Source organism: Juglans microcarpa x Juglans regia, chromosome 5S (genome assembly GCF_004785595.1).
Source record: "Juglans microcarpa x Juglans regia isolate MS1-56 chromosome 5S, Jm3101_v1.0, whole genome shotgun sequence".
Classification (NCBI taxonomy): Eukaryota; Viridiplantae; Streptophyta; class Magnoliopsida; order Fagales; family Juglandaceae; genus Juglans; species Juglans microcarpa x Juglans regia.
Window position 1 is genome coordinate 24,734,823 of NC_054603.1, and position 12,244 is coordinate 24,747,066.

At 36.8% G+C, this 12,244-nt stretch overlaps 1 protein-coding gene and 1 long non-coding RNA gene across 2 annotated transcripts; both read right to left on the bottom strand.

Annotated features, from left to right (window-relative positions):
* Nucleotides 1-5,969: 5,969 nt before the first annotated feature.
* Nucleotides 5,970-7,892, bottom strand: LOC121268140 (transcription factor MYB27). Its single transcript, XM_041172270.1, has 4 exons — nucleotides 6,971-7,892; nucleotides 6,748-6,877; nucleotides 6,560-6,663; nucleotides 5,970-6,471 (listed from the first exon to the last, which is right to left on the bottom strand). Exons 1-4 carry the CDS (start codon nucleotides 7,116-7,118, stop codon nucleotides 6,119-6,121), a joined length of 735 nt encoding a protein of 244 aa, XP_041028204.1. The 5' UTR covers nucleotides 7,119-7,892; the 3' UTR covers nucleotides 5,970-6,118.
* A 2,354-nt stretch (nucleotides 7,893-10,246) lies between these two features.
* Nucleotides 10,247-10,923, bottom strand: LOC121268141. Its single transcript, XR_005941120.1, has 2 exons — nucleotides 10,774-10,923; nucleotides 10,247-10,653 (listed from the first exon to the last, which is right to left on the bottom strand). It is a non-coding gene; the product is annotated as an uncharacterized LOC121268141 (long non-coding RNA).
* Between the last annotated feature and the right edge of the window lie 1,321 nt (nucleotides 10,924-12,244).

The window sequence follows — 12,244 nt, forward strand, 5'->3', positions numbered from 1 at the left end:
TCTTGAACGTGCAGATGGAATTTGGAAACAAAGATTTGATTGTCACTCGATACTTACTTATGGCCATGTCTAGTGAGCTCAACAACGACACCCACAACCACCCTCTTGTTAAGGAATCAGGCCACAAAAAGAGCATAACAACACTATCAAGATCTACATATGGGTTCATTGTACTTTTGAGCAGCTTTTGGCCTACGTTGGCAATTTTTCTGCAAAAGAATCTTTTTCTTGATTAGTTGTCCCAACAACCCATAGATGGATCCTATACGTACAAGGCCCTCATGGACTTCAACTTCCTCGTTGGTGTGCTCTCCAAGGGTGTCGTGGGCTACAAACTGGACCAAGCCTTTAGAAGATTCTACTCCTATTTGAAAGACTCGTGCGGTTACTCGCTCGAAGTGGTTAATGATAACACACGAAGTTTGCTGCAAATACTTTTGTGGGTGGCTGAGGGGGTTTACATTTGGTGGCTATTCTTCTTCCTTATGCCCCAGGAGATTTTATGTGGGCCATCAACTCAGACACAATAAACTCTCTTCTGGATCTTTCTCTCAATTTCTTCTTGATCTTGCCTCTTGTTAACTCTAGAATGGAGAATCGGTACAACATTTTAATCAGGCTTGTGAATCAGTCAACGAATGATGGATTTTATTGCCGTTTCAAAGGGAAGAAATTTTCACCTGGTGAGTCTGGGCTTTGCTGATTCTGTCAGCAGCAAGATGAGAAGCCAACTTGTTTTGTTTGTGGGACATGGGAGAATGGTTTGTATGACTTGTGGTTTTGTATGATGTGGAAGATATAAACAAGGTCATGACGTTCGGCACTGGAAGGATACACCACATTGCTACTCTCTTGACATGCGAACACAACAATTTGGGATTATGTTGGCGACGGTTATCTTCATCGGCTGAATCAGTCAAAAAATGATGTCAAGTTGGCAGAGATGAACTCTCATTGTATGTCATCTGAAGGAGATTGTGGTACTTGTGGATGTAGTGATGATTCTGAAATAAATGGGGCCCTATTTAATGGCAAAGTTGAAGCAAATGTGAATGGTGTAAACTACTTTCATGTGAAGGTCATTGGATTGTTATTTGTTGCAACTACAAGAGTTAACGCGTCACCTTCTCCAGCCTTGGAGCTTTTGCAAAGGATTGCCTGTGTCATTAAAGACTACCTTGGAATTATTAATGAAAAGTCATAGCAGATAAATTTTGTGATTTTGTACGAGTTGCTTGATGAAGTAATTGACTTTGGTTATGTACGAACAACACTCACTGAAATGTTGAAGTCTTATGTATTTAACAAGCCAATTGTGATTGATGTTGCACGTTTACAATCTCTTGGCCTCTGCTTCCATTTTTATGCAAGGGGGCAAACACATGCCAGGAACAACTGTGACAAAATCTGTTGTAGCAAATGAGCTAGGGGGTAGGACAAGGGAGGAAATCTTTGTCAATATAATTGAGAAAATCAGCGTCACCTTTAGCTCGAGTGAATATATATTGACTTCTATCTTCATTTCCAGTGGTAAGCACAATTCCCATGTCACCATTTTTAGTTTCTGTCAAAATTTGAGTGCACAACATACTATGGAAGGTAATTTTGCGGTATATGGGTCTTCTATACTTTGTTTGTAAACCCTGGTGGAGGGGAATGGAGACTTCGTATGGGATTGCAAGTTTTAGTAGATACGAACCTTGCTCCTCAACTACTTGATTTTTTGCCACTTAAAGGTGTTTTTTGGCCCATTGATAGAGGAAGGGAAATAACTCCCATGGAAATGAATTGTAATGGCCAAGACGACATTGAGCTTATGATGAACCCCTCATATAAGGTGCAAGTGGCATCACCTTATAATTATTTAGCATTCACCCCTTTGCTGCCCAATATCACATGAAGTGCCAAATGTTATTTTGCTATTGTTGGGGGTGGCCCAATTGGCCTGAAGTCTTCTATAGAGCTTCATGGAGAGTTTCTTTCAGTCCACCTTAAAAAGATGGGTAATGATGAGCATTCACTTAAAGCTTTTGCATTCTTTGAAAAGGGAGACACAAAATTATTTTCGGTCCCACTTGTTGCTATTATCCATGGTTGTGCAATGGAAGATAGAGCCTATGATGGTTTGGGAGCAGACTTTAATGGTGGTGTTGTTCTGAAACATAGTGTCGCTCTTGAGACAAAGAAAATTCTTGTTTTTGACCCAGGTGGTGGGACAATTGTAGGCAAGGATACCGCACCTTGTGGACAAGGTGTTTCTATGGGAGATGGTTTGTCATAGCCCACGAATGAAGTGCTTGGGCCATTGGCCTTGGGCTAGTTTAATTCCATTTACAGTTGTTTTTATTGTGATTTAGCAGGTTATTTGGACAACAATGTAGGTAGTGGGCTTGGACCCTTAGTTTTATTTTCTTGTATGCTTTTAGTTGTGTTAGCCCGGACCCATATAGGGGTCATCTTCCTTATATATGAGCCAAAGACTCTAGGTTTCAACTATTCATAATGAAAATTTCAATTTTCCTTTTTCTTATCTTCTTCTTCATTTCTTCTATGAATGTGCTCCCCTCGAAGTGAGCTATTTCAATCTATTTTTTCTTTAAGTAACTGGAAGTGTGTTACACAAATGGTATCATAGTCTATCCCAACCAGAAATGTGAGACTTGAGCCGTGTCACCTACGATAGACTGGCCTAACGAGGATGTCGAGAATTTAAAGGGAAGATTTTGACACCCCCACAAGGTAAGGATAAAGGTAGCTGGTGTATGAGATCCCACATTACTTGGAAATGAGAAGTTCTTACTCTTTATAATGTTTCAATAAGACTTTAATTGTTTCATTTACTAGTCATTTAGGAGTATAAACCATGTTGTTTGGGCCTTCCATTAGGGCGTTACAATACCCCATGCCCCATGGTGGCTTCTACTAAAAGGTGGCTACCGTTTATTTTATGTTTTTTAATTTTTAATTTTTTATTAATATGTCTTGAAGTAGTTTTTTGAGTTTTGGGTGTTTGAAAAGTTTTGAGCAAACTTATATTAACATTGTAAATATTGTATGTTTGGGAATGAAACCGTAATTTTCTACCGAAAAAAAATGTCTTTGACTCCTGATGGTGCCTAATTGGCTTAGAAGATGTCCTCTTTCGCTAAAATGGATGCTGCTTAATTAGGGTGCAGTTGACAAAGGGGACAGTCAAATTTGTGCAACATCCAGCAAGTTTTAATATTTGCAAGTGTGCACGGATCTTGACTAGACTAGAACAACCGAAGATGATCGTAACTCCAGCTTTGTAAGAAAAGTACATTTTTAACACCCTTTAATATTTATTATTTTAGTGTAAAATAAGATATCGACACATTTTAGTACAAAATTGGATTAAAAAAATTGAAGAACAAGAGAAGACTCAAGTACTCATGAGACACATTTTAGTGTGTTCGGCATATAGCCTACTAAATGTTTCAGTTAATAATCAATATTGAGGTTGTCGATCTCATTTATATATTCTATAAAATGTAGAAATGATGACATCGAAGGGATTAATCCACGAATCAGTCAGAAGTAAAATATCTAGATATTGATAGTGGTAGATAGTGGCAATGGTGGTAGTAGACTAGTAGAAGAAGAAGAAGATGCATGGTAGGTAAGGTATAGCAGGAAAGTGGTGGAGGTAGGTAAGAATCAGCGGTTAAGAAAAGGGTGGTAGCTAAGGGAAAATTGAAGAGAAAGAGAAAGAAAAATCTCTTAATTTAATGAACCCTTTCGAGAAGGGGGGAGAGGGGGAGGTGGGTGCCTGGTTTCAAAATCTTGGTAATAGAGATTCTTCTCTGGGAAAAGTGGGAGGTGCGCGTGTAAGGCTGCAGATCAACATAGCAGCTCGTGAACAACTCAACCCTAGTTCATGTACACTTGGTTTGAAATCAATTTATTTAATAAATGAGATGTTCATAAATATTAATATCGGTCCAAATATTAAACGAACAAATTCGTATAAACTCAACTTGACTCGGTTTAGACTCGTGAACAACTCGAGTTTGACTCATATATACTCGATTCAAAATTAGTTTATTTAATAAATAAAATATTCGTGAATATTAATATTGGTTTAAATATTAAATGAGCTAAACTCATATAAACTCGACTAGACTCGATTTAGGCTCATGAATAGGTCGAGCTCAGCTCATATATACTTGATTCGAAATCAGTTTATTTAATAAATGATATATTTGTAAATATTAATATTAGTTAAAATATTGAACGCGCAAAACTCATATAAACTCGACTCGACTTAGTTTAGACTTATGAACAAAACTTGTATAAATTCGACAACCTCAACTTGACCCCTTTGAACTTGTTTTGAAGCTCATAATATATGTTATATATATATATATATATTTGTTATATATATAATATATGTTATATATGTGTGTGTTCTATTTATTACATGTTAGTTGTATTTTACATATACCTAATTATATATTTTACTTATGATTTACCTTATTTAATATATTTATAATGTCCCCAAAGTGTGTACAGGATACTTTGTATAATTCTTTTATAGAAGATATTTTATGTAATTAGTTATGAATATTTAGTTGTGTATTTTATTACAAGTTATACAATATATCAAGCTATTTTATGTTTGTAATACAATTTATTTTATAAATTTAGTTAATTATGTATTATGTAATATAACATTAATGTTATATTTAAATTTTCTAATTGTTACATAGATTTTAGCCTATTGATATGACAATAAATGAATGAGTGAATACATATATATATATATATATATATTTATAAGGTTTTTCTATTTGGAAAATCGGATCATATGCTATTAAGCCATCAAATTCTTAGCAAATATATATTTACTTGAAACAATTACCAAATTAGTTATAATTCGTGTAAATAATTTACATCATAACATAAGTTGGTGGTATTTGTTTTTAATTAAGGAATCATATGTTTAAGCTTATACACAATATAGCTTTCATTATACTAGATAAATTATACACATATTGTAAGTTATAACTAGTACTTATTATTGCATATTATTATATTTTTATAGTGTAATATATGTACAATAACTTATATATTATAACTATATACTTATATCATATGTTTGTAATAAACTAATAAATATAATATTTAGTAATGTTTGCTATAATATATTCATAACTTATATTAGATAATAATATATTATACACCTATAACTTTTGATTTATAATGTTATCTCTCTCTCTCTCTCTCTATATATATATATATATGTATATATTAAATGATTTAGCTAATTATTACATTTATCTTATGTATTATGTTTTTCATTTACAACTATAAGTTAATTTATTTTATAAAAATTTATGTCATAAAATGTCTTAATTAACACTATTTGGTTGAATAGTTAATGGTTAGAATTTTTCATAAAATTTTAAATTTTTTTACATTTCCTTTTACAAAAGATAAGAATCAAAATTAAAAAGAAAAAAAGAATCAAGTTCGAGCTTGAGCTACTCTAACTCAACTCGTTCATTTATTTTTAATAAGGTCAAGTTGAATTCGAACAATATTAATGATTAACGAGCCGAGTTCAAACAATGAGATATAATTTTATTCAAATTTGAGCAAATATCAAACAAGTAAACATGCTAATCGAGTTCAAGTATCCTTGTTCAAATTCGACTCGATTGAAGCCCAAGTATTATAATTTTTTGAGAGATAGATGAGAGCTTCTCTCTAAGTTTTTTAGAGAGGGAGACTTTCATCTTTTAACTTTTTATTCTGCCATCAGTTACCCTAAAATTTGATAGTGGACCTACAAAACCCTTCCTCAATAAATATCAATACTCATTACCGTAATGCTATGACAATAATAATTACTCCACAAGCAGTTTGAAAAAGGCTTTGGTTTTACAAAACTGCAATAAATATATATATATATATATATATATTAATTTTCTTTATTTCATCCCGTAACATTGGTTTGCTCCCCAACTGAAAGGACATAAAAAGGAAATATAGCAGACAATTAGAAACAAGTTAGGTATAAAAATGGATAATGCAGGATGAACCACACAAGGTTTTACAGTTTTGAAGGTTCTTTGTATTTACATTAACTGTCAGCTTAATCCATGTCCCACAGGGAACCTGAGTTGTCCCATGTATTTGAATTGTCTGAAATCCAAGCAAGATAACAGGAACATGATTCTATAGTATTACAGTCTTCCTGATGCTTTATTTTGCTTTGATCATCTGAAAGTCCTGAGATCCAATCTGATAAGCGGGTTTCATATGGAGAACAAGTAAATGGAAGGTCCGAGAACCCGAGTGCATCGGAGGAGATATCGTTCATGGTACCCCAAGAGTCCTTATCAACAGAGCCCTTGTTTCCACACTGATATCTTACAGTAGTCATGCCACCTTGTTCATGAAAGAAGAAGTCTTGTTCAGCATTCTTTATTTTACAATGAAAGTTCCCTGTGGAGAAAACGGGCATTATTAGTCCAGAGAGAACATAACACTGTTGACTAAAAAATATCAGGAAGTTGAACAAAATGTGTCTCACTTTCTTCTTGAGCCAATTGTGTTCTCTTCCTTAAATGTGTCCTCCAGTAATTCTTGATCTCATTGTCAGTTCTTCCCGGCAACCTTTGGGCAATCTTCGACCACCTAAAAGGGTGAACATAGTTAGAGCAATCCTTTTCGAACTCGGTTCTAACTTTCAATTAACCAATGAACAGGAAAGAACCTAACTTGTTACCCCATAACTCATGAAGTTGAAGAATGATACGCTCTTCATCAATGCTTAGTTGACCATGCTTAAGATCAGGACGGAGATAGTTCATCCACCGCAACCTGCAGCTTTTACCACTTCTTTGTAGACCTACATGCATATAAACAACTTCCCTATAAGCTTAGATTTTGTCCTGAAACGAATAATGAATGATATAATTGTGTTTACTCATATGGATCATACCTGATGCTCTGGCAATGGAATCCCACCTCCGTTCCCCCATAAGGGTGACAAAGGTCGTGAGCCGCTCATCTTCTTTTTCAACCCAAGGCCCTTTGCGCAATCTCCCTCCTTGCATGGCAACTTGATAAGCCATTGTCGTTTGCAACATACAAAGAGGAGTTTGGGGTCTTTTTATATGAAGAACAGGATGGCAAAAATTATAGGAAAAGAAGAAAAGAGAATGTGACCAGAAAACATTTCATGGCAATATTGGTGGACAACACTAGTTTGTGGCAACTCCACCATTGGCTTAAATATTCATAGTCCTTGACGTCTTGATTAGGGCAATGGATGAGTTTTGACACGATTTCATTGCCTTAGGATCCATGTAGTTCTACTTCTATCACCCTTTTTGCATCACCTTTTTTTGGCACTGTTACTTTATATGTGCAAAGGTTGTCCTTCACTTCTACTACAGCAACTACTATTATTGGAACTCTATACATGGGTTTTTCCACGGCAAATTGTTAAATGCCACGAGTACAAAATCCCTTGAACATAAAATAAAGAAAAAACCGACAGGATAGGGATAGTGTTTATACTTCATCATCCAGATCTTCTCTGGAGATTTCATTTGGGTGGAAATGATACGGACTCGACCAGTCAGCAGCAAGACATGCTCTTTGACAAGAGGTGAGACAGGCTCTGTCCGCCCACTCATGTACTGAGCCTTGGGCCATGGAACATAGTTTAGGAACTCTCAATGCTACCCCTTCTATTGCTGCAACAACTGTCTCCTGATGCAGAACGTGTTGAGTCTTGAACGTGTTGGGGACTATGAGATCGAATGCTCTGTAATAACTAGAATTGTACATCTTTACCAAATGCCTAGCATAAAGGATCTTGAAAAATGATTTACAATACTTTACCCAACTACATTTTAAACGAGAAGTATTTTTGTAAAACATCTTATTAAAATAACATCATTTTACAAAAATACCCATTGGCCTATGAGTAGTCCATAAATAAAAATGGAAAGCAGAGGATAATCCTAAAAAACTGATCAAAATACTTTTTAAGGCTTTCACAGTTGTTGAAAAAAAAAAAAAAAAAAGAACAGTGAACATCCTTAAAAATATCTAACTGGAGAAAAAATCCTGCGAGTAATATAGCCAAGAGAACATTGTAGAATCGGTATATCTTTTGAATTTTAATATTTCCATCCAATATAAATCCTGCCGCTTCTTGCCCACAACTTATTTGAGAGGTCTTATTTAAGGTTTACATTGCTTGGCAAGCCCTCTCAGCTCATTGCAACAAATTGTACAAAAACATGCCCTCTTAAACCAATTGCTACAAGCGATCAATAAATGATTTGTTCACCAGGTTGAAAGCATCATCCATGAGCTGCATTAAAGAAACCAGTAAAACCACATCAATCATGGCACGCTGGCAGAAAGATATAATTTCATATTTGATGTGTGAAATCTAAAAATCTTTTTCCTTTTGACAGATAACTAATTCAAACAAAGATAAAACATAAACTAATAAAGAAGAAAGGCCACAGTATAACTGCTTAACTCCATGGCCAAAAACAGAGTATGATATCAGAGTATCTATCGCACTTTTCTACCTATACTAGAAATGCAATCAGTTTTTATTTTTTACCACCAAGATGACCTGAAAGACTAGTCACCAACAAATACGCATGGTTTGTCAACACGTGCATGTTGAATTGGAGAATATTAACTGCCCCTTGAAACATGGAGGTTTACGATTTACCTTCCCAAGTGACGATTTACAACAAATTTTAGATTAACATCTATAGGCCATTCCTGTCCATATGCCAAAAAAGAATTAGAAATAAGAAAAATAATAGAACATGTTAAGAAAAACTAGTTACATCAAACACAATTTGAAATGAAAAAGCGAGTGAGCAGTAATATTTTGCCATGTTTCGAACACAACACAAGATTTAGAAAACAGCACTCCCCCCACCCAAGCCGAAAGAAAAAACAGAGATAAAAGTATCTCAAACATCATGCAATTTCACATAGTACAATATTAGAAATTAAAACTGACCAATTAAAAAAACTAAAAAAAGAACATAAATTATGTTAGCATTAAAAAAAAAAAAAAAAAAAATCAACAAAACCAACCAAATTGTTATACTATTATTGCAAGCCCACTTATTGACACCAAATGAATCACTGATGTAGAAGCCCGCCACATCAATTAGCATAAAATAGTATTGTTTTAAAAAAAATTATACCTTTTAGTTTCACAGTAAGCAGTGTGTTCACACACTAGCTTGAAAGTAGCTAAACTCTTATTAAATAAATCACTTTGATAGACAGTGAGAGAGCTACTGACACCAGAAGTTTTACAAATTGAAGAGAGGCAGGTTCATGCTACACTACGCCCATCTTAAATTTGGGGCATGTCATACAATTTGGATGAAAATCACCTATTTGTTATTGGACACACTATGGATGACACTGTTTAGTGTAGTATGCGCTAGTTTGAAAGTGTTTAACAGCAAACAAATGACCTTTACCGGGGTATGTAAACACCTAGGAAAAGGAATTGATGCCACAATGGGTTCCTCTGCAAAAGCAATTAACCACTATGCGGAATTCATCCTCTGCAAAAGGAAATTAAATACATCTACAATGGTGCGCCATGTTTTGGCAGCATATGTAGCTAATCACATTACTAACAGTTTTATTGAAAAAAAAAAGAATAAAACGGGAATGCTGTTGAGACTCATTCCACACAGTTTAAACTCATAAAAGTTCACCTAAAAACAAAGTTGGGTTTGTATCCAGTAACTAAGATCTCCAGAGAAATTTTCCTGTTTCATACTTGGCATGTCAAATGCCTAGACACACATTATAAATGTTCATCCAGCCAATTCTAACTAAAAGACTACTAATAAAGTTCAAACCTATATAAATAAATCAGTTCAGAAGTATGAGAATTTTCTGTACATATACATGTATTTAAATTGGATTTGCCAACAACCCATGTATGTGTTGAAACAAAGAAATTGCATAAGCGTTAAAAAATCATGCTCTAAAAAAGGAAGTGATTGTATTCATAAGCTCACCAATAGCCCACAATCACCACCATCCTTGAGGTTGTAGTAAGATATTCCCTTCCTTGAATTCAACCACAGCCCAGGGCCTTAACAAGATTAAGCTGCCACAACAAGGAAAGATATATAATAGGACAAAATACACAATGAATTATCAACTGAATAAAAAATAAAAAAACTATATTGCCCACTTATTTTTAGCCCTGAAGTCCTACTGCAAACATCGGAGAGCTGCATTTAGCATCCAGCAATTTCCACTCATAGGTGCCCAAAGAAATCTCTAAAGATCAATCAACCAAAGAAATCAGTCATGTAAAAAATAAAGAAATCAAATGAAAATCAGTCATGTAATAAATCACCAAATATTTCATCAAATTTGCGAAGTTAAATATTAAAAAATAAACTAAATTTCTAAGACTCTCATTCTGATGATAATGAAGATGGAAAAAAATAAACTTGACACCGAGTAATTTGATGGGTGTAACAGTAATTTGATGGGTGTAACTTGTCAGGGGACAACGCACTCTGGTCCTGCTGCTTCTACCATGGCTTTCATTGCCAACCCACTTCCTATCAGATTCAGATGCTGCAAACAAAGCCAAGAAACCTGGAAATCAATATAACCCATTATAGAGCTAAACCGTACACGTACACAAACAAACACTATAAAGGAAAACATCCGTGCGCGGTGCGTGGGTGTGTATTTGGGAAGAGAGAGGGACCTAACCTTCATGACGGAGTGGCGTAAGTAGAAGTATCAGTTTGGGGGAAGGACTGCCGGGGAATGGTCAATTTTGGGGATGGACTTTGCAGACGGTGCCGCCCAGCCACCATGGGGCGTCCTTTAGAAGAGAAGCTGTCGGTCCTCCCTTTACATACTTGAAATCCCCCAGGGGACAGCCCAGGACAAGGCCCGCGTATGAGAATCAGGATGGGCCGAGATGGCCCAGAGGACCTAGGATAAGAGTTCTGACAAGAGGATGGGAGACTATGTAACCTGACACTACTAACCGAGGTGCCACCAACCTTGACACTACTATCTGAATGGTGCAGAAGGACAGGAGAACTCGTCCTTAGCCACACCGCATTTAATGGTGTAGGTGCAAGCGTGCACGACAAGACCACGCCGCATTCAATGCGTCCTAAGAGTCGACATGCAACGAGCATGCCCTTTTGGGTGTCAGCAACAACCTCGACTAGGCCTGGCAGGACTGGTGGAAAGCAGGAGTTTGGCAGGGACATGCGATCCCAATACGGAGCCGCACACCAGTCACCATCACCTTGGGACTCACCCCATCTAGGTATAAATATTCCCCTCTCTCTCTATGCCGAGAAGGGGGTTCTTAACTCATACTCTTAAACACTTCCTTGTATATTCATTCTAGTTCTCACTTTCTCTCTTCACCTTCAACCTTATCTAACTTGAGCATCAGAGGTATCATGGCCCTCGAGCTCCCCCTCTCTCCTCCTTGCAAGGAAGAGCCCAAGTGCTGCTAGTGTGGAGTTGCCCAGGCTCGCGAAACACGACATCAACATTGGCGCCGTCAGTGAGATTTATTTTCCTACAAGAAACGTGTTCTTTATATGGTGGCAACAATGCGCTCTCAAGCCTCGCGGCGAGAAGGAGAACAACCCAAGACGATGGAAGGAAGGATCAACGAGCAAGTTGCAATGATACAGAAACTCATGGAAGAGATGATGACCCTTCACCTGGAAAATATCACCTTGTAGGGGGGTTGGGGAATCGGAGGGAGACCAGCAAAGCCACAACTCTGAGACCTATCGTTCCCCTGAGATGGAGGCTGCCGAAGAAGAAGGACGTAAGGCAGACCTCCGATTCTAGAAACTTGGAAACAAGTATGACGAGGTGGTCAAACGGGTGGGCCCGCCCTCCACATTGGACCAGTTGCTCACTAGCGTTGAGCTGCCATATAGTGCCGATGTCATGGCAATTCCTCTACCCCCGAGGTCCAAAGTCCCGTTGATAGACTCATACGATGGGTCGAAAGATCCCCTGGAGCACCTGCAAACCTTAGAGGCACACATGACCCTGCATGGGTTCCCGAGCGAGGTTGCATGTCAGGCGTTCCCCTTCACATTGAAGGGGCAACTAGAACATGGATCGGATCCCTGCTCCCCAGAACCATCACTAGCTTCACCGAGTTGGCTAGGCTCTTCTTGACACAATTCATGGCGAG